Source organism: Pristis pectinata, chromosome 8 (assembly GCF_009764475.1).
Source record: "Pristis pectinata isolate sPriPec2 chromosome 8, sPriPec2.1.pri, whole genome shotgun sequence".
Classification (NCBI taxonomy): Eukaryota; Metazoa; Chordata; class Chondrichthyes; order Rhinopristiformes; family Pristidae; genus Pristis; species Pristis pectinata.
The window spans coordinates 7,807,502-7,829,765 of NC_067412.1; the positions used below are offsets into that span (position 1 = coordinate 7,807,502).

General features: G+C 44.8%; 1 protein-coding gene across 1 annotated transcript in view; it reads left to right on the forward strand.

Annotated features, from left to right (window-relative positions):
• Positions 1–22,264, forward strand: part of LOC127573683 (ras-related protein Rab-26-like) — a 336,554-nt gene that overhangs the window by 182,618 nt on the left and 131,672 nt on the right. The window contains exons 3-4 of the mRNA XM_052022102.1: positions 5,952–5,993; positions 16,793–16,859. Of these exons, the coding sequence (XP_051878062.1) occupies positions 5,952–5,993; positions 16,793–16,859 (109 nt within the window). The remainder of the gene's footprint in view (positions 1–5,951; positions 5,994–16,792; positions 16,860–22,264) is intronic.

Below are 22,264 nucleotides of genomic sequence, written 5' to 3' on the forward strand. Positions count from 1 at the left end.
GGATATAAGCTCTTAAGCTTTTGTATCTTCCTCCAGGAGACCAATGTGAGGAGTGGGATATGGCTTTCTCTGTGTCTAAGAGACATGCTTATCTTTAGTTTGTAAAGGAGTGAAAGACTTATTTGCAGTTGGAGATGGAGTGAGGAATAATATTCAATGTTCTTTCCTGACCGGGAAACCCTGGCTCTTATCTCAACTCTGAAGCAATGCAATGGATGGGGGTTACAGAGATTTACCTGGAGCATACAGGATAGGAACAGGACACTCTGTCCATCTAATCCATGCTAGTATTTATGCTACAGGTGAGCCTCTTCCCACCCTTTATTGCATACAACCAGTATAAACTCCTATTCCATTTTTGATTGTGTGTTGACATTTACAGTATTCACCCACTTGTTGTAATAAGTTCTACTTTCCCATCCTCATTCTAGTTAAAGAAACTTTTCCTCAACTCCCAGTTAGATTTGACTCGCATATTGGTTTGCTAATGAAAAATTATGCAAATTCAGCTCTCCAGTTTAAGTGGTACAAATGCTATTCTTCGTTTGGGTTAATTTGCAAAACAGGTCTGCTGTTACTTGTGCTATTATTTAAAGGGATGAAAATGAATATTTATTGGGATCTCAGCTGTGACGATGAGGAGCGAATGGTTGCATCGGAACAGTTCCTCTGCAACTGTCATAGAAACGGATATGAACACAGTCACAGATAAATTATTCAGATCTTTACAACAACCTGTTTATGCATCCGCACCAGCGAGTATTTGCAAAACATTAGTTAATGCAGACTGTTCTTTATCAAAGGTAGGCAGCATTAGATGAATGGTGTGTCAGACACTGCTTCAGCAGGTCTGGCGAGACTGTCTAAAATTAACCTCTCATTCATGAAACCCCATTGATTAAGTGTTGGGTTTAAGAAGGCAGAATCTCCCATCAGGCACTGAAATGTCAATAATCAGAATTTGCAAGTGGCATCGATGCAACTGTTACCCAGGCCCACAATCTCCCCTTCTGCTGCCTGGCAGGGTTGTACACACCAGCCAACGCTCTGACATCACAGAATCATAGTTGTATAGCACAGAAACAGGCCCTTCGGCCCAATTTGTCCATGCCAACCAAGGTGCCTGTCTATGCCAATCCCCTTTTCCTGCGTTTGGCCCATATCCCTCTGTTCCTTTTCTGTCTATGTACCTGTCCAAATGCTTTTCAAGTGCTGTGATTGTACCACAGCTTGTTCCATGTACCCACCATCCTCTGTGTGAAAAGCTCATCCCTCAGGTCTCATTTAAATACTTCCCCTTTCACCTTAAGTCTATAGTTTTAGACTCCCCTACCCTTGGGAAAAGACTGTGACCATTCACCTTATCTATGCCTCTATATAAACCTTTATAAGGTCACCCCTCAGCCTCTTGTGCTCCAGTGAGAACAATCCCAGCCTTTCCAATCTCTCCTTGTGATTCAATCCCTCCATTACAGGCAATATGTCGGTGAACCTCTTCTGCACACTTTCTAACGCTGCCACATCCTTGTGTGCTGACCAGAACTACAAACTATTCCAAGTGTGACTTAACCAATGTCTTGTACAGCTGCAATATGATGTCCCAACTCTTATACTCGGTACCCCTGCCTATGAAGGCAAGCAAGCTAAATACCTTCTTCACTACCCTATCTACCTGTGTCACTATTTTCTGAGAGCTATGAAATTTCACCCCAAAGTTGCTCTGTACATAAACGCTCCTAAGGTCCCTGTGTTTACTGTATATGTCTGGCCAGTACTAGGTGACTCAAAATGCATTACCTCACACTTGTCAGGCTTAAATTGCATCTGCCACCATTCTGCCCAACGTTCCAGTTGATTTGTGACCTTTTATATCCTCACTGTCTACAACTCCACTAGTCTTGGTGTCATCAGCAAACTTACTTATCAGACCGCAGACATTTTCATCCAGATCATTTATATATATGGCAAACAACAGTGGTCCCAGCACCAATCCCATGTCGTACACCACTGGTTACGGACTTGCAGTCAGAAAATCAACCCTTCACCACAACCCTCTGCCTTCACCAAGCCAATTTTGGATCCAGTTTCCCTAAACACCTTAGATCCCATGTGTTCTAACGTTCTGGACCAACCTACCATGCAGGACCTTGTCAAAAGCCCTACTGATGTCCATGTATACTACATCTACTGCCTTGCCTTCGTCAGTATTCGTAATAACCTCCTTAAAAAACACGATCAGATTTATGAGGCAGGATTTCCCATGCTGACTCCCCCTAATCAGTCCCTGACTTTCCAAGTGATCATAAGTCCTCTCCCTAAGAATTTTTTCCAACGGTCTCCCTACTACTGGCATAAGGCTCAGCAGCCTGTATTTTCCTGGCCTATCCCTAACGCCCTTCTTCAATATGGGAACAACATTAGCTACCCTCAGTCTTCTAGTATCTTACCCATGGCTAAAGAATGATGCCCTCTTGCTTCCCATAATATCCTGGGATGGATCTCAGGCCCTGGGCATTTGTCCACCTTAATGTGCATCAATATCTCTGACACTTTCTCTTTCCTGATACACACATGATCCAAACTATTAGCATAGACCTCCCCTAACTCTTATTCCTCCCTTTGTTATACAAAGTATACATTCAGGGCACCATCGTCGTCATCGTGGCTATCCCTCGAGGTTGAGGATGATGGTCTTCATTTCGTTGATCAGAAGTAGCCCTCAGAGCGAAGACACCTGTGCGTGTATTTGCTTAATGTGTACTTGATGTTGCACTGCAAAAACCACACGATACTTCACAAATCAAGCAACTGATTCCAATGGCATGGAAACCACGACGATTGAAGCTGATGGATTTGTTGCAGCCTTCATCCGCCTTCACAGCCATTGAGTTTCAAATAACTTCGTCCACCTGTTCCACCGTTGAGGTCTTGGTTGAATTGTTCTTTGTCAGGGACCTCACTATTGACCTTACTGCCATGGGTGACCCTACCAGGAGCATAGCTCCAGACGGCATCGCTCTCAGGATCTCAGGACCACACAAGCTTCTCCACCACGACAAGGTGACAATCCACGGAGAAGTCAGGGCACCATACATATATCCTGGCTCCACATAAAGACTTCCCTTTTGGTCCCTAAGGGGACATACTCTTTCCCTAGCTATCCTCTTGCTTCTAATATATTCATGAAAGGATTTGAAAATTTCTTTCATTCTGTTGGATCCTCCAAGTCTGGTCTCTTGCTCCTTTCCAATTACCTTGGACCATGTTTGGAGGCTGTGCCTTCAGCTGTCTGAATCCCAGGTTCCACATGTCCAGAGAGTGAATGAGATAAAGGCTCGGCCAACATAAATGGAGCTGGAGAAATTTTTGGAAACGAAGGATGAGAGTCAAGGAGTTTTGAAAATAAGGACTGGAAGTTTTCAAATCACCAGACCAAAATACCATTGAGGCCAGAAATCTGAAACAAAAAAAGAAAACGATAGAGTCATGAGTCGTACAGGGTTGCCCACTGCATCTACTCTGGTTACTCTGCCCATCAATATTAATCCCACTTGCCTGCATTAATTTCCTATCCTTCTGTGCCTTTCTCATTCAAGTGCCTGTCCAGATGCCTCATTTGAAAATGTTCACATTTCTCTTTCCACATGTGCTGCCTGGCCTGGAAGAAATTTTTTATCCACATTTAAAAGAAAATTGAATTGCTTCAATAAAGGACATACATTTCATCCCCGTTCAGGATATCACAATGTACTTTACAACTAATGAAGTGCTTCTGCAGTGTAGTCTCTGTTGTAATGCAGGAAACATAGCAGTTGATTTGTGCTTAGCGATGTGATAAGGGAAACAGAAGAGACTGCAAATGCTGGAATCTGGAGCTGAAAAAAAATCTGGAACAAACTGGTCGCCTCAATATAGGAAGGATGTGGAAGCTTTAGAGAGGGTGCAGAGGAGATTTACCAGGATGTTTCCTGGATTGGAGAGCATGTCTTATGAGGATAGGTTGAGCGAGCTAGGGCTTTTCTCTTTGGAGAGAAGAGGATGAGAAGTGACTTGATAGAGGTGTACAAGATGATAAGAGGCATAGATCAAGTGGACAGTCAGAGACTTTTTCCCAGGGCGACAATGGCTAACACGAGGGGGACATAATTTTAAGGTGATTGGAGGAAGGTATAAGGGCGATGTCAGGGGTAAGTTTTTTACACAGAGAGTGGTGGCTGCGTGGAACGCACTGCTGGCAGAGGTTGTGGGAGCAGATACATTAGGGACATTTAAGAGACTCTTAGATAGCCACATGAATGATAGAGAAATGGAGGGCTACGTGGAAGGGAAGGGTCAGATAGATCTTAGAGCAGGATAAAATGTCAGCACAACATTGTGGGCCGAAGGGCCTGCACTGTGCTGTAATGTTCTATGTTCTATGTTAAACTCCTGGAGGAACTCAGCGGGTGAGGCAGCATCTGTGAAGGGAAATGGGCAGTTGGCGTTTTCGGTCGAGACCCTTCATCTGCATTTGAAAGATAGAAGGAGATAGCCAGTGTTAAAATAGGGAGGGAAGGGGCGGAGCAAGAGCTGGCAGGCGATAGGTGGATCCAGGTGAGGAGGGGTGATGGGCAGATGGAGGAGGGGAGAGTGGGACAGATAGCGGCAGATGCTGGGAGGTGATAGGGTGGAGGCTGCAGATGATGGAATCTGATAGGAAAGGAAGGTGGAACATGGAACCAATTAAGGGAGGTGGGGAGGGCAGCTGGGAACGATAGAGGGAGGGACGATGTGATAATGGGCAGATCCTGGTTGACGGATAAACATTGGTGAGGAAACTATGGAAAAACTTGCTTGATCTTCTTCGAAATAGTGCTAAGGAATTTTTATGCCCAAGTGAGGGAGCAGAATTTAACCTCGCGTCTTAAAGTCAGCACCCCCAGCAGTGCAGCATTCCCTCAATACTGCCCTGGAGGATTGGTCAGATTGTTGGGCTTGTACTTTTGGAAAGGAGACGTCTTCCTTTGAGGTGAGAGTGCTCCTGAACAAACCACGGCTTGCAGGATTATTGTCATCAAACATCAGATCCTTAGGATCTGCAGTTTCACACTCACCCCTGTTCAAGATGTTCTGTTGTAGGTACCAGTATTGCTCACTTAGAAAGTGGCCTGAATGTCATGTGTTCGGGAATGTAACTGTTCTGCTCAACACATCTAACTATGTAGTTGAGTACTCCAGGGTCAAGACTCTTGTGATCTGAGCCAGAGATTTAGACCTTCAGCATTTATACAGCACCTTAAGACAAGAACATGTCCCAAAGCGCTTCAGATGAATGTGGGAGTAGTACAGCACAGAAACAGGCCCTTCGGCCCACCACTTTCATGCCAGCCATCCGATACCTGAATGTTGTTTTACATTGAGCCCTGTGAAGAGATATTAGACCAGGTGAAGTAGGGTTTGGGGAGGGAAAGATAGAAAGCTTTAGGGTGGGAATCCTGAAGTTCAATGAACAGTAGTTCTCTTCACTGGTCTGGGTGTCTTATCTAAAAAGTGAAATTCAAAAAAATTACAGATGCTGGAAATCTAAAATTAAAACAAAAACGCTGGAAATACTCTGCAGGTCAGAAACTTCCCACAGATGCTGCCTGACCTGCTGAGTAATTCCAGCGTTTTCTACTCAGTCTCTAACTGTGTGGTAACGTAGCCCAGTGATGGAATGATAAAGATCGGGAACGTAAAAAGAGCCCGGAGATCGCAGAGGGCTACTGGGCCAGAGGAAGTTACAGAGGTAGGAAGACCACTCAGAGGTTGAGTCTTTGCCGGGTGTTCAATCTGTAAATAAATCTGGGGCTCCATCTTCATTATTTACGAGAAACAGTAGCTGGGCTCTTCCTGTATCAGTTGTATTGCTATTTTGAGATGTAAAAGGGTTCTAAGCTGCAGTTCTTACCTTCTCCTTTTCTTTATTTCAGAATAAAGTGTTAAACGTGGACGGAGTGAAGGTTAAGCTGCAGGTAGGTCGGTCCTTCAATGCAATATACATTGCCGCTTCAAACTCGTGAGGGAACAGATGTTGTGGAGATATCACAATAAAACAATTTCTTTTTTGAACGAAGACCAAAAAAGCTGCAGATGCTCAAAACCTGAAATAAAAACAGAACATGCTGGAAACACTCAGTCCGGTCAGGCAGCATCTGTGGGAGGAGAAACAGTTCACGTTTCAGGTCATCAGTTTACTTGATTAAAACAATTTCATTGGCTTATCTACTGCTGTCTAGCAGCTTGACAAATGGGGAGAGTGTTACAAGAGTCAGTCAGGGACGCAGGTCTGTGTTGTAAGAGGAGAGGCCAAACCAAGCAGCTTTCTAACAGTGACTATGTGTCGTTATGCCAGCAGGGGAGGAGACTCATTCTGCTTCCTTGCTTGCCTCTGAAATTGATTCTGTGTCCTCTACTAGAGTGCAGAAAAGATTTACGAGGATATTGCCAGGACTAGAGGGCCTGCGTTATAGGGAGAGGTTGTCCAGGCTGGGTCTTTATTCCTTGGAGCGTAGGAGAATGAGGGGTGATCTTATAGAGGTTTATAAAATCATGAGCGGCATAGATAGTGGGCAGGCACGGTAGTGTAGGGCAGGCACGGTAGTGTTGCAGTTAGCGTAACGCTTTACAGCACCAGCGACCCAGGTTCAATTCCGGACACTGTCTGCAGGGAGTTTGTACGTTCTCCCCGTGTGTCTGCGTGGGTGTCCTCCAGGTGCTCCGGTTTCCTCCCACCTTCCAAAGACGTATGGGTTAGGAAGTTGTGGGCATGCTATGTTGGCGCCAGAAGCGTGGCGACACTTGCGGGCTGCCCCCAGAACACTCTATGCAAAATATGCATTTCACTGTGTGTTTCGATGTACATGTGACTAATAAAGATATCTTATCTTATAAGGTGGACGGTAACAGTCTTTTCCCCAGGGTAGGGGAGTTCAAAACTAGGGGGCATAGGTTTAGGGTGGGAGGGGAAAGACTTAAAAGGGACTTGAGGGGCAACCTTTTCACACAGAGGGCGGTGAGTATACTGAAATGAGCTTGCCAAGAGGAAGTGGTTGAGGTAGCTGCAATGGTATCCTTAAGAAGCACTTGGATAGGTACATGGAGGGGTGGGGCTTAGAGGGATATGGGCACAAACGCAGGAAATTGGGACTATCTGGGTGGGTACGTGTGTCGGCATGGACTGGTTGGGCTGAAGGGCCTGTATCCATGCTATATTGCTCTATGACTCTATGACTCCACTGATGATTCTGCTCCTCTCCGTTGAATCATAGAGTTCTATAGCCCACCATCCACACTGAGAAGCAAGCACCCATTTACAGTTATCCCATTTTATTATCTCCCCAGATCGTACCACTCACCCACGCACTGGGGGCAATTTACAGCGGCCAGTTAACCTACTAACCTGCATGTCTTTGGGACATGGGAGGAAACCAGAGCGCCCGGAGGAAGCCCACATGGTCACAGGGAGAACGTTCAAACCCCACACACACAGCACGGAGGTCAGGATTGAACCGGGTCACTGAGCTGTGAGGCAGTGGCTCTGCCAGCTGTGCCATTGTGCCGCCTCGTATGTGGGCATGGAGCTTCGGTAGGCCTGGTCATGTGAAGTGATGATTTGTTGTCCTCTCAACACAGAGACCAGTCATGTACACCCCGCGCAGGGTTTTGCACTTGATGGTTTTTAAGGCACTGCCTTGACATGTCCCAACCAATAAAACCCTCTTCACTTGTTAGGCTCAACAAAATGAACATCCCATTCAAACTGAATCAAATCCTAGATATCCACAGCACAGAAGAAGGCCATCGGCAACATCATAGTTGTGCCTACCAAAAGTGGAGCCATTTAGTTTATCCTGTGTGGCCAATTAAGTGCAGCGCATGATAAACACAGCAGATAATCGACTTTGCCCTAACGACCGTACTTCTTATTAATCACAATTAGTTCAAATTGACATGTTTCAAACAAGACTCATTAACTCTTTCGGTTACTTTTCACAACTTCCAGAACCAACTACTTTGTATTCAGATCTTACCCACTCTGAACTCTGCCAGGGTTCGATCTTGGCCAATCCCTTTTCTCCTTGCCTCCTCTCCCCTTTTCTCTTTGCATTTGCTTTACCATTAACTTTTTCCTTGTTCTGATGAGCAGTCATCGGCCTGAAACATTAAATCTGTTCCTCCTTGCACATACTCTGCCTGGCCTGAATTTTCTATTTTTATTTCTGATCTGTAGCATCAGCAGTTTTTACTTTAAATTTTCGTAATGTGTGCTTCTGATAGCATATTACATGTCGGAGTTACTTGGTTGGACCTCGGCCACAGGCCTCTAATCATCTGAACCCTCTTGAGAAGGAGTGAGAGTTGTTAAGCTCACATCATGGGGAAAATCGCATTCACTGATGTTATTCAGGGTCTCTGTAAAAGATACCTGGCACTTATTGCTCTATTCATACAGTTTTAGTGATGATTAGAATCAGATTTATTATCACTGACATATGTTGTGAAATGTGTTGTTTTGAGGCAGCAGTACAGTGCAAGACATAAAAATTACTATAAGTTACAAAAATAAATAAATAGTGCAAAAGAGGAATAACGAGGTAGTGTTCATAGACCGTTCAGAAATCTGATGGTGGAGAGGAAGAAGCTGTTCCTGAAAGGTTGAGTGTGGGTCTTCAGGCTCCTGTACCTCCTCCCCGATGGTAGTAACGTGAAGAGGGCATGTCCCGACTGGTGAGGGTCCTTAATGATGGATGCTGCCTTCTTGGGGCACCACCTCAAGAAAGTTTGATGATAAGCAGACAGCAGGAATAGATTGACTGAAATAATTCCAGGGATGAGGGACTTCAGTTACATGGAAAGACTGGAGAAACTGGGTTTAATCTCCTTGAACAGAGGGAATGTGCTGGATGTGTTTAAAGTCATGAAGACTAGACAGACTGGATGGAGAGAAGCTGTTTCCATTGGCAAAGGAGTCAATTTAGAGGGGATATAGCATAAAAGTGATCGGCAAGAGACCCAAAATTGATGTGAGGATTTATTTTACACATATTAATTTCAAAGTGTGCTGGCACATTCTTGGTGTGTGATCAATATTTATAGCTCAAACATCGTCAAGTGCTGTTTATTTGGCCATTCATTTTGTTGTTTCTTGTGGGAACTTGCTGTGTACAAATTGGCAGCATTGGAAGGTTGTCTCCAGGGAAGACATGTGTCCTTGGTTGCTGGTGCTAATTGTGTGTGAAAATTCCTCTCCCTTTGCTCATTGCTCCCATTCAAATGAATGTAAGCATTGGATTTGTGATAATGACTGGCCAATCCCTTTCATATCTCATATTTTCCTTATGACATAGAAGGAGGCCATTCAGCCCATTGAGTCTATGTCAGCTCACCAAGAAATCCTATCAATCCCATTCCCTGGTAACCTATATCTCTCACATGCCAACCACCAACCACCTACACCCGAGGAAACTTACAGTGGCCAATTAAGTCACCAATCTGCACGTCTTTGGGATGTAGGAGGAATCTGGAGAGCTTGGAGGAAACCCATGTGGTCACAAAGAGAACGCGCAAATTCCACACAGGCAGCATCGGAGGTCAGGATTGAACCCGGGCCTCTGGAGCTGGGCCACTGACCAGATTCAAATTTCTTCCCACTGATTTTCATAAGGTCTTCATTAGAGAGTTGTGGGACATTCTGAAGTTGTGGCAGGCACTCTCGGAAAGCAACAGAACCAAGGTTCACGCAAGCTTTCAACTGCAAAATGCTGGAAATGATAGAATAGCTGAGGCAGAGAAGGGGACCATTTGTCCCATTGCCTCTCTGCTGGGTCCTCGAAGTACAATTCTGTCAGTGCCTTCCTCAGATCTTTCTCCGTCGTCCTTTAAATTATTCTCTCTCAAGTGCCTTTGAAAGCACCAATTGATTCTTTTTCCACCACCCAGACTCACCCAGAGCTGTGTTTTAGAAACAAGTTCTTCCTCACACTCTCTTTATCTCTTTTGTCCAAAATTTTAAATCTGTGTCATTCAGTCCTTTAACATGGAGAGCAGAATCATTCGCAACATTCCAGTGTGGCCTAACAAAGGTTGAGTTTAAGTTTAACGTCACTTCTTTGTTTTTCAATTCTTCCCTCAGGAATGAACTCCAGTGCTCTGATGCTTTTTTATGGCCTTTCTATACTCATCATTACTGTTATTGACCTATGCATTTACTCCTCAACCATATTAAGACATATTTCCCAAAAAGTATCTTGTCTCCTATTCTTCCTGTCTAAATGTACCACACTCAATAATCTGCTTTGGAGTTCATAAACTAATTATGTGCCCACTCTGAAGGTTTGTTATTGTCTTCCTGCTTGTTGCAGTTATCCTTGATGTTGCTTCCACTCTGCAGGTAGCATATAGTTGACGTAGTCTGTCATATGACATGAGAAGAATAAACCGAGAATGATACAAAACGAAAAAGGTATCATTATTAATGGTCCATTTGAGCAACTTCTTATTCCTCTCCATCTAAGGCCATCATTGACACCATTTGTGTTGTCTATAAATGGTAAAAAGGTTCCCTCTCTCCAGACAATCTAAACCTACCCTGTTGATGGAACAGAGAGATTCTCTGCCCCAAATACTTGCTTGTTGTAGGTGGAGACACAAGAGACTGAAGATGCTGGAATCTGGAGCAAAAAACACCAAACAGCTGGAGGAACTCAGTGGGTCAGGCAGCATCTGTGTAGGGAAATGGGCAGTTAACATTTTGGATTGAGATCCTTCATCTGGACTGAGACCCTTCACTGTTCTGATGAAGAGTTTTGACCCGAAACGTCGACTGTCCATTTCCCTCCACAGATAAGATTTCTTTATTAGTCACATGTACATTGAAACACACAGTGAAATGCATCTTTTGCGTAGGGTGTTCTGGGGGGCAGCCCGCAAGTGTCGCCACGCTTCCGGCACCAACATAGCATGCCCACAACTTCCTAACCTGTACGTCTTTGGAATGTGGGAGGAAACCCGAGCACCCGGAGGAGGCCCACACAGACATGGGAAAAACGTACAAACTCCTTACAGACAGCAGCCGGAATCGAACCCGGGTCACTGGCGCTGTAATAATGTTACGCTAGCCGCTACACTACGCTGAGTTCCTCCAGTAGTTTGTTTTCTGCTCCCTGTTGAAGGTTAATTGGCTGCTGTAAGATACCCATCAGTTAGCAACGGAAGAATCAGGGTGCTGTAGTGGGTCCTGGGAGAGAAGTTATTACAGGGAAATAGTGGGGGAATGGTATTGATGGGATTGCTCTGAGAAGCAGCATAGACATGATGGACCAAATGGCCCCCCCTTCAACATAATGATAATTTTGAAATGAAACAAAAAGTGCTGAACATGGTCTGCAGAGCACAAAGGGACATCAACCCGAAACGTTAACTCTGTTTCTGTCCCCACCACTGCTGCCTAGCCTGCTGAGTGTTCCCACCATTTTCTGCTGAAGTGTGTGTAAGCTTTAATTGGAGGTCAAGTCGTTTGTTCCAGTCTGTTGGCACTCAGTACAATAGTCAGAATTTCTGCTTCAGGCTCCTGCAAGTTGAGATCTGGTTTACCTTTACAGGTTTTATCTTTGGGGGAGAATCAATGATTCAAAATTGCTGTTTTATGCTTTGGATACTCAAGTAACCAGAATGTAAACAGGCTTTCAATTTTGTTGTGATGATTATGTCAGGGATTTGCAGCCTGCACCACATTCCTCCCCTGATCTTCATGTGATGCAGGGGCTTGGGAGGAGAACAAGACCCTCCGCTTCACATTTTGCATCGACCTTAAACCCGTTTACTCAGAAGCCCAGTAACTGAGACAGTTTGAAGATGCAGCACTTAAATCGTACACAGGCAGTCCCTGGGTCACACAAGGGTTCCGTTCCAGAGAACTGTCAGTCAGCCAATTTCGCTGTAAGTCAGAAACATCATGTTGTATAGCTACCTGTATTGTATCACTTAACATACACTTGGTATAATTCTTTTATTCATTGAATATTCACCCCAACATCGTAATTAAGCTGATGGAATATATCCTGTAGTCATTAATGAATACCATGAAGCATTTTATTTGATTTGATTTGATATGTTTATTAGTCACAGGTACATCAAAACACACAGTGAAATGCATATTTTGCGTTGAGTGTTCTGGGGGCAGCCCACAAGTGTCGCCACGCTTCCAGCACCAACATAGCACGCACACAACTTCCCAACCTGTACGTCTTTGGAATGTGGGAGGAAACCGGAGCACCCGGAGGAAACCCACGCAGACACAGGGAGAACGTACAAACTCCTTACAGACAGTGGCCGGAATTGAACCCGGGTCACTGGCGCTGTAATAGTGTTATGCTAACGGCTACACTACTGTGCCTGCCCTATTATTATTACTAGCTTGAAAAGCACTTAATAAACGTATGGGAGAATTTGCATAAAATTAGATTTCCATAACGCAGGGTGCCCTTGTATTAAACTGGCTTCAAACATTTCTTTAGAGACTCTCAGGGCAAAGTGAGTATCCTTTACTTTGACCTGAAGTTTACTTAAAAAAATTACAGTCAAAAGTTCCCTATTTGTCATGTCCTTTTAATGAAAGGAGCCTGGCAATGAGATTAGCATAATCTCTTTATGTTTGAATTCTTGATTACTTACATGGTTTGACTGTGAAGGTTAATCCTGACTAATTCTGATCCTTATCCCAAGGCTGCAATGTTTCTTGATTGAGGGCCTGCCAGATATTTTAAGTGGGCATAACCAATCCTTTGGCAGTGTTTTTAAAGCTATTTCCTTGGTATTCGGGGGTCACTATTCCTCAGTCAATATCACTGAAGTGGACCACCTTTGCTGTTTGTTGGATCTTGCTGTGCAAGGATTGGCCTCTGAGCTTCTTGCAATGGCAACTACATGTAAAAAGTTCTCGAAGTGCTTTGGACAAAAAGCGCAACAGAAACATGAGCCTTTGTGAAATCGGTCTATAAATGTCTGCCCTCAGTAAACAGCTCCCCAGACACACATTGAATTGGGCAGTTCCAGATAGTGACAAACAGCAAACAGCTTCGTGAAAATAGGTCAGCTTCCAATGTTAACCCCACTGTGCTGGAGGTGCAATTTGGGCCAAAGATAAACATGAGGAGATGACTAATGAAAGAGTCAGCGACGTCTGTCAGCAGGTAAAAAGCTTATCCACAGCCGTATGTGTTGTGCAAGCTTCCTGAACTGCTCCTGCAACACAACAACAAACATTTTGATTATGGAATCGAGGGAAACAAAGGACTGCGGTTGCTGGAATCTAGATGAAAAACAGTGTGATGCTGATAGTGTCATAGTGTCACAGCATCATTGTGTTTTCATTTCGATTATGGTCTTGCTATTGTGTTGGTTGGCACAATATCTTTGCATGCTATATGATGGAATCTTTACAACAAAACCCCAATTGCATAAGTGTGGATTTTTGAATCTATGACAAACAGTGTCATAGAACATAGAACAGTACAACACCAGAATAGGCCCTTTGGCCCATGATGTTGTGCCGAGCGAATTAAACTAATCCCTTCTGCCTACACAATATCCATATCCCTCCATTCTCTGCGCATTCACACCTTTTAAACGCCTCTGTCGTATCTGCCTGCACCACCACCCCAGCAGCACATTCCAGGCACCCACCACTCTCTGTGTAAAAAACTTACCCTGCATATCTCCTTTGAGCTTTCCCCCCTCACTTTAAATGCATGTCCTCTAGTATTAGGCATTCAGACCCTGTGAGAAAGATACCGGCTGTCTACTCTATCTATGCCTTTCATAATCTTATAGACTACGATCAGGTCCAGGTCTCCTGTCAGCCTCCACCGCTCCAGAGAAAACAACCCAAGTTTGCCCAGCCTCTCCTTGTGACACACTCCTGATAGCACATCTAATCCAGGCAGCATCCTGGTGAGCCTCTTTTGCACCCTCTCCAAAGCCTCCACATTCTTCCTATAATGGGGCGAGCAGAGTTGAATGTCAAACAGCAGACAGTGCCTTGTGCAGATACTGTGTATAAGAGCCTCTCTCGTGTATAAGAGCTGGAGGGTTGAGAGCTCATCTGGCATTAGTTAAAGAACTTGATCCTCTGCTGGGCAATTTGAGGCACTCAGTACTGTTCAGTGTTAATTGTGACTCTCACCCACCCCTTGAGACATCTCCCAATTGTCTCTCCGACAAGCTGTATCACCTCTGTGTCCCCCCCACTGTCATTTCCCTGCCTCACCCTAGCCCATTCATCTCTCCAACTGATCCTGACCCTGGCCTCAATCAGCTCTCAGATTGACTCCCTCAACCCCACTCCCTCCCAGTTAACAACTCCCACTCTGATTATTGTAGATTAGATCAGATCAGATTAGTTTATTGTCATATACACCAGGGTGCAATGAAATTCCTTGCTCATGTGAAGCTCACAGAGAAGACTGTATACATAGTAATAATAAATACAGCAATAAATACAGCGATGAGTGCAAAACAACGGCATAGTGCAAGGACTGTAGTGCAATCTGAAGTAGTGCAAAAAGAAATGCTTAAGTGACAATAGAGAAACAAAGGACTGCAGATGCTGGAATCTAAATGAAAAACACGATGATGCTGGAGGAACTCAGCAGGCCAGGCAGCATCTGTGGAGAAAAGCAGGCTTAATTGACCATAATGGGATAACCGAGGCAGGTAGAGTTAAGAGTCCAAGATCGTGGCAGCACCACCGGGAAGGGGATGTGATTGGTTCAGGAGTCTGATAGCAGTGGGGAAGGAGCTGTTCTTAAGTCTGGATGTCCAGGCTTTCAAGCTCCTGTATCTTCTCCCAGAAGGTAGAAGAGAGAATAAGGAATGGCCTGGGTGGCAGGCATCCTTGACGATACTGTCAACCTTCCTGAGGCAACACACTGTGAAGATGGACTGGATGGAAGGAAGTGATGAGCTCGTGTTGGACTCGGCTGTGTTTACTACTCTCTGCAGGGTCAGATGTTCCAAAGCAGAGCAGTTGCCATTTCAGGCTGAGATGCAACCTGTCAGAATACTTCCTGAAACCCTAAGAATTATTTTCTCAACTAAGCTATTTCCTCCTGACTGACTTTCCCAGAAGCCCCTCGGGTTATTTTTTCTGATCAACATTGCCTCCCCAACTAACACGCCCCCTCTCCAGATCATCTTCCCCTCATTCTCTCCCCCTGCGATTACCTTCCACTCCTCACCCTCGGCAGCTCTCCTACACAGTTCTTCCACTGCCTCCGCCCTCCACAGAGGTGGGCAAAGAGGCCCTCGTGTATCTTTCTACATACGTATGTGGCATATTCTCCCAGACTTGGCACCTTGCGGTTGTGCAGTAGAACTTTGGAGGTCTTGCATCAAACTAATGCAAGTACCCACACAGCACTGCCTTCATCTTAAAACTGCAGGGAGTTGTGGACACAGCTTAGCACCTCACGGAAACGAGCCTTCCCTCCATAGAATCACTGCCTCGGTAAAGCAGCCAAAATAATCAAAGACCCCACCCACCATGGGCATTCTCTTTTCTCGTCCCTCTCAATTGGGCAGAAGATAAAAAAGCCTGAAAGCATGTAACACCAGGCTGAAGGACAGCTTCTGTTATAAGACTATTGAACAGTTCCCTAGTATCACTCTTGACCTCACAATCCACCTGGTTATGGCCTTGCACCTTATTGTCTGCCTGAACTGCACTTTCTCTGTAGCTGTGACACGTTATTCTGCTTTCTGTTAATGTTTTCCCTTGTACTACCTCAATGCACTGAAGTAATAAATTGATCTATATGAACAGTATGCAAGAGAAGCTTTTCACTGTACCTCGGTACATGTGACAATAATAAACCAATTTACCAATTTTAATCAACGTAGTTATCACCATTGTGATATGTAAATTAGGTCCCAATATTGTTCAAAAGTTTGGGAAAAGACTGAGGGGAACACCTGATAGAAGTTTATAAAATTATGAGAGACATGGATAGGGTAGACATCCAGAATCTTTCTCCCATGGTAGAAATGTTGAACACTAGAAGCCACAGCTATAAGGTCAGAGGGGGTAAGTTTAAAGGGGAGGTGTGGGTCAAATTTTTTTACACTGAGAGTGGTAGGTGCCTGGAACATGATGCCAGGGGTGGTAGTGGAAGCAGAATCGATAGCGGCATTCAAGAGGCTTTTAGACAGCCACATGAATCTGCAGGGACTGGAAAGATATGGATCATGTGCAGGCAGAAGGGATTAGCCTCATGCTCGTCACAGGCATTGTGGGCCGAAGGGCCTGTTTCTGTGCTATACTGTTCCACGTTCTAAATACGTGGCTTTGGAGGGAACGTTTCTCCTCTTCAGCTACTGTCTGTGCATTTGGTGGCTATTTGGTTAGCCTGCTTAGAGAGGTAATAACCTGTGAATGCACCATCTTCATTGCAAAGATGCAGCCGTATAAACAAGAGGGCCCTGCTGTCAAAGATGAGAATGAATAATAGGCATAATCCCACAGAAATTCTCCACTGGTGTCTTACGCTAACAGTGTGGCATAGATTAATCATTCACATTTTGTCTGCAACTGTATTGCTCCATTGCTTGATGCTCTATCTGACTGTCCGCTCATATGTGTTCTTATCAAAAGTAACACAATCTGATGTGTGGGAAATTGAATTTGTATCAAACTGATGAGAGGCGCAATGAAAGCAATGATGTTTCAGTGGGAGACTTAACAAGAATAACTCATGGCTTTGCCTTCTGCTTCCAGATCTGGGACACTGCCGGCCAGGAGAGGTTTCGCAGTGTAACGCATGCCTATTACCGAGATGCTCACGGTAAGTGATGTATCTGCCTCCTGTGTGCGTGATTCATTGTGCGAGGGAACAAGGTCCACATTCATTGCTTAAAAGAACTTTCTCCTGACTTTTTTTTATTTGTTCATGGTGCAAACTGTTGCTGGCAGGACCATCTTCTATTTTCCATCCCTCATTGCCCCTCAGGAGGCAGTTACGAGTCCATCATATTGGTGGGTCTTGGAGACACATATAGGCTGGACCAGGGTAAAAATGGCAGCATTCCTTCCCTGAAGATCATCAGTGAACCAGATGTGTTCTTTCACAACAATCCTGCAACTTCATGGTTAACATTACAACATAGAAAAGTACAGCACAGGAACACACCCTGCGGCCTACGATGTTGTACCGAACTAATTAAACTAATGATGCCCAGCTAAACTAATCCCTTCTGCCTGCACGTGGTCCATATCCCTCCATTCTCTGCACATTCATGTACCTATCGAAGAGCCTCATAAACACCTTTATCATATTTGCCTCCACCACCAGCCCTGGCAGCGCATTCCAGGCACCCACCACTCTCTGTGTAAAAGAACTTGCCCCGCACATCTCCTTTGAACTTTCTCCCTCTCACCTTAAATGCATGCCCTCTAGTATTAGACATTTCAGCCCTGGGAAAAATGATATCAGCTGTCTACCCTATCTATGCCTCTCATAATCTTATAAACTTCTATCAGGTCTCCCCTCAGCCTCCACCACTCTAGAGAAAACAACCTTAGTTTGTCCAACCTCTCTAGTTTGTATAACATCACTGATCATAGATTTTTTTCTCTGATTCCATGGTGTGAATTTGAACTCCTATCTCTAAAGAGGAAGTCCAGATCTTTGGTTTCTAGTCCAGTAACACAATCACCATTCAATGGTACCCTATTGATTTCTTATTGGGGATCTCTCCTATTCAGTCTAAACTTCATAAGCTTGGCCTCGGCTGAACATTGCTGCCCTGTCCTAACTTCAAGTTCTGATCACCATCACCCCTTCTCTCAGTGATCTACCCTGGCTCCCGTGAAGGTTTGTCTTGATGAACCCTTCTTTGGGCTTTCTCATTCCTGTCAGCCCCACAACCACCCCACCACCGCCCCCCCACCCCCCGCCCCGCAATGTCTACACTACCCCAATTCTGGACCGTTGGCCACCCCTGAACTTAATCATACGCCATTGGCAGCTGACTCTTTAGTTCCCAACCTCTGGAATTCATAAAACATTACAGCACTGTACAGGCCCTTCGGCTCACAATGTTGTTCCAACATTTTGTCCCGCTCTAAGGTCTATCTAACCCTTCCCTCCCACATAGCCTTCCATTTCTCTATCATTCATTCCTTTTCCAAAACTCTCTGCCTCTCTTCCCCTCCCTCCTCCTTTGAAGTGGAGACTGGAATCTGAAGCAGTACACAATCTGATGGAGGAACTCAGCAAATTAAGCAACATCTGTGGAGGGTGGGGAAGGAAATGTCGACGTTTCGGGTCGAAACCCTGCATCAAGAGCAGGGTACCGATACAGGGTTTCGACAATTCCTTTCCTCCCACAGATGCTGCTCGACCCACTGAGTTCCTCCAGCAGATCGTTTGTTGGTTACTCCTTCTTCAAAACTTTCCCCTTCGACCAATCCTATTACCAGCTGCCTGGCGATGTCCTTATGTGGTTTGATGTTATGTTTTTCCTTTGAAGTACCTTGGAATGTTTTATGCCCTCTTTAAATGGAATGAGGGTAAATTCCCCCATTTCTCCCTCATCATCCAGAACCTCCTGGGTAAATTCAGTGCAGGTTGGGGAAACTTATATCTGAAGGAAGTGAACAATACTGTGGCCAGAATCAATAAACCACAATAAAAGTCAACAATCTTTCATGTCAGACGTCAAAAACAATTTATTTCACAAGGATCTGTCTGATTTTATTGAAAACAGATATTTTCACTTGTTGTTTTGTCCTTCAAAGTAGATAAATGAAAAGAATAGCTTTAATGTCCTCTACATTGACCCACAGAAGCGTAGACGTTGAGAGCTGCTCTGCAGCAGTATTACTGTTCCTCCTTTGTCTTTCTTCTCCAGACTATTTTACTTCTTGGCTTTCTGTCTGTTTCTCATTCATCAGAAGTGACACTTTTCGCTGCAAATGGTAGAAGATAGTGAGGGCAGATACGGGTGTGTTGGAAAGGGAACTGGAAAAGTATCAAAGGGGAAATAAAAAAGCAGGGGATAGGGAAAGGGCAGGGAATAAAACCAGTTGGATAGTTATTATATAGAGGCAGTTTGGATTTCAGGGGCTAAATGTCCTCTTTACCTCCTGTAACCTTCCTGTGAACACATTGCCTCTCTCATCCACTTCTCTCCCCTTTCTCAGCCTCACTCTCTCGCTCTCTTTGTTGCTTTTATTGGTATTGGTATTGGTTTATTATTGTCACTTGTACCGGGGTACAGTGAAAAACATGTCTTACAAACCGATCTTACAGGTCAATTCATTACACGGTGCAGTTACATTGAGTCAGTACAGAGTGCACTGAGGTAGTACAGGTAAAAACAATGACAGTACAGAGTGAAGTGTCACAGCTACAGAGAAAGTGCAGTGCAATAAGGTGCAAGGTCACAACAAGGTAGATCATGAGGTCATGAGGTCATAGGTCATAGTCCATCTCATTGTATAAGGGAACCGTTCAATAGTCTGTGGGGTAGAAGCTGTCCTTAAGTCTGGTGGTACGTGCCCTCAGGCTCCTGTATCTTCTACCCGATGGAAGAGGAGAGAAGAGAGAATGTCCCGGGTGGGTGGGGTCTTTGATTATGCCGGCTGCTTCACCAAGACAACGAGAGCTAAATTCATTTTCTCTCCAATTGTCAATTTCTTCTAATTTGCCCTCATTTTCCAACACTATAAATCAGCCATGATCGAATGGCGGAGCAGACTTAAAGTGCCGAATGGCCAATGTTCCTATGTCTTATGGTCTATTCACATATTCCTTGATTCACTTCTAGAAATCATTGATCCAAGCTCCACAGCTCTGAAGATTCACCTTCCTTCTGTCCTACATGGCTTGCCATTTACTCTGGAACTATGATCCCTGGACTCCTCAGTTCTAGACTTTGGACAGTAGACTGGTGCAGCTCGTAGAGTTACAGCCACACCGTGCCAGAGACTTGGGTTCAATGCTGACTTCAGGCACTGTCTGTGTGGAGTTTGCACGTTCTCACTGTGGCTGCATGGGTTTCCTCCAGGTGCTCGGCTTTCCTCCCACATCCCAAAGGTGTGCAGTTTGGTGGGTTAATTGGCCATTGTAAATTGCTCCTAGTGTAGAGGCTGCTTCCATGCTATATGACTCTGGGACTCCTCAGTCAGGGGAGACAACCTCCCTGCGTCCACCCAGTTGAACCTTTGAGATTCACAATGACCAGGGAGGAAAGGAAAACAAACCAGACTAAGGTTGGGGCAATTTTTACACAACTCAACAGATGGGAAGCCCATGGGATTGTATAGACTGTTGACTTTATGCCCTGCCCTTAATTATTGTGAAAAGTACACTCCTTTAATTATTGCGAAGAGTACAGTATTGGTCTTGGAGGGAATCCAGCATAGATTGGCGGTATTACCACCTCCTGAACACTGAGGACGAAGTTACAGGGAGATGTTCCCAGAGATGTAGAAGGTTAAGATGTGATTTGTTTGAAGAGGCTAATGTATTAAAGAAAATTGACAGGATAGAGAAAGAGAGAGAGACTATTTCTGTTGGGTTGGGTGTCTAGGATTAGGGGCAGAGCATAAAAGTCCAGATTTCAGGAATAAAATTAGGAAATATTTCTACAGTCAAAAGATGGGAGAAATTTGGAGTTCTCTCCCATAAACAGCTCGATCAATTGTTAAGTTAGAATCTGAGTTTGATTTTATTTTATTAACCGAGGTATTAAAGGGCCATGGGGAAAAGGCAAGGACTGGTGACTGGTTATGGATCACCCATGATCCGTTTGAATGGTAGGACAAGCTTGAGGGGCAGAATGGCCTCTTCCTGTTCTTGCATTTCAGTGGTTCGACAGTTGGGGGTGTGTGTGTGTGTGTCTCTCTCTCTCTCCAGTTATTCCCCTCCACGATGGGCTTTCTCACCAGTCACCCCTCACACAGTATCCCCACATCTTTGACGTCTTATTGAGACAGAACCTTCCACACAGCAGCTACTACCATTTATCAGACATGAATCCAGGCAGTGCTGACCAACACTGAGTTGTCTGCACATTGTTGCAGCCTCTGCTAGCTGCCTGATCGGGATTGGGGTAACACAGTGCTCGCTGTGGAAAATCCTGGTGTGATTATCAACACAGAAATTTCAAGGAGAGCTTCCACGTCCAAATTAGAGGGATGTTATTTGCGATGTGATTATATGCTGGAAGATTAGTTCTAAGATAGAAAGCTCTATAATCAGTCATTGAACGCCTGTGACAAATGCCGTTCTCTTCCTTTTTTGTCTGTGGTTTAATCCATTCCTTATGTATTATTGATTATTTGCCCTGTCTACTGGTAGATTTTCTCCTGGAGGCTTGGAAATGAGTCATTAAGGACAATCATTCACAGTGCATAAATCCTGCGCCTCAGTGATGGCAGGTAAACAGACAGCTGATCGTGTGAGGTTCACCTCCCAGCAGTGTACATGATGCTGACCTCTCACGTAATGTGCTGCAGTGCATCTTGATGTTGATTTTGATCCAGCAACCAAGAGGAAAAGGCAGAAGATGGGTGGCTTGGAAGGGGAAATTCAAGGCAGTTCCCCATTGTTCCCCATTCTCTTGATGTCTTTATCCTTCTATATCGGATTTGGATGCTACTTCCGAAGAAGCCGTGAACCATTGGCAAAGCCTTTTGAGTACCTTTTAGTGAGCCAGGTTTTCTAGGCTATGGACAGCTCCAACTGAACCCAAATAGTCTTCTGTCCCTTGCATATTATATGTTACTCCGTTCAGTTGAAGACGTTTCGTTGCCTCCCCAAATCATCTGTAGATTTGCTTCTGCTTTAACCAAGTGTCTATTACTAACATGGAGACACAAGAAATTCTGCGGATGCTGGAATCTGGAGCAATACACACAAAGTGCTGGAGGGGCTCAGCAGGTCAGGCAGCGTCCATGGAGGGAAATAAACAGTCGACGTTTCGGGCCGAGACCCTTCATCAGGACTGGAAAGGAAGACGGCAGAAGCCGGAATAAGCAGGTGGGGGGAGAAGTACAATGCAGGCAGGTGACAGGTGAGTTCAGGGGATTGGCGGGTCCAGGTGAGAGGGGGAAGGTAGGTGGGTGTGGGGGGGGGAGTGGAAGATGTAATAAGCTGAGAGGTGACAGGTAGAAGAGGCAAAGGGCTGAAGAAGAAGGAATCCGGTAGGAGAGGGCAGTGGACCATGGAATAAAGGATGGGGG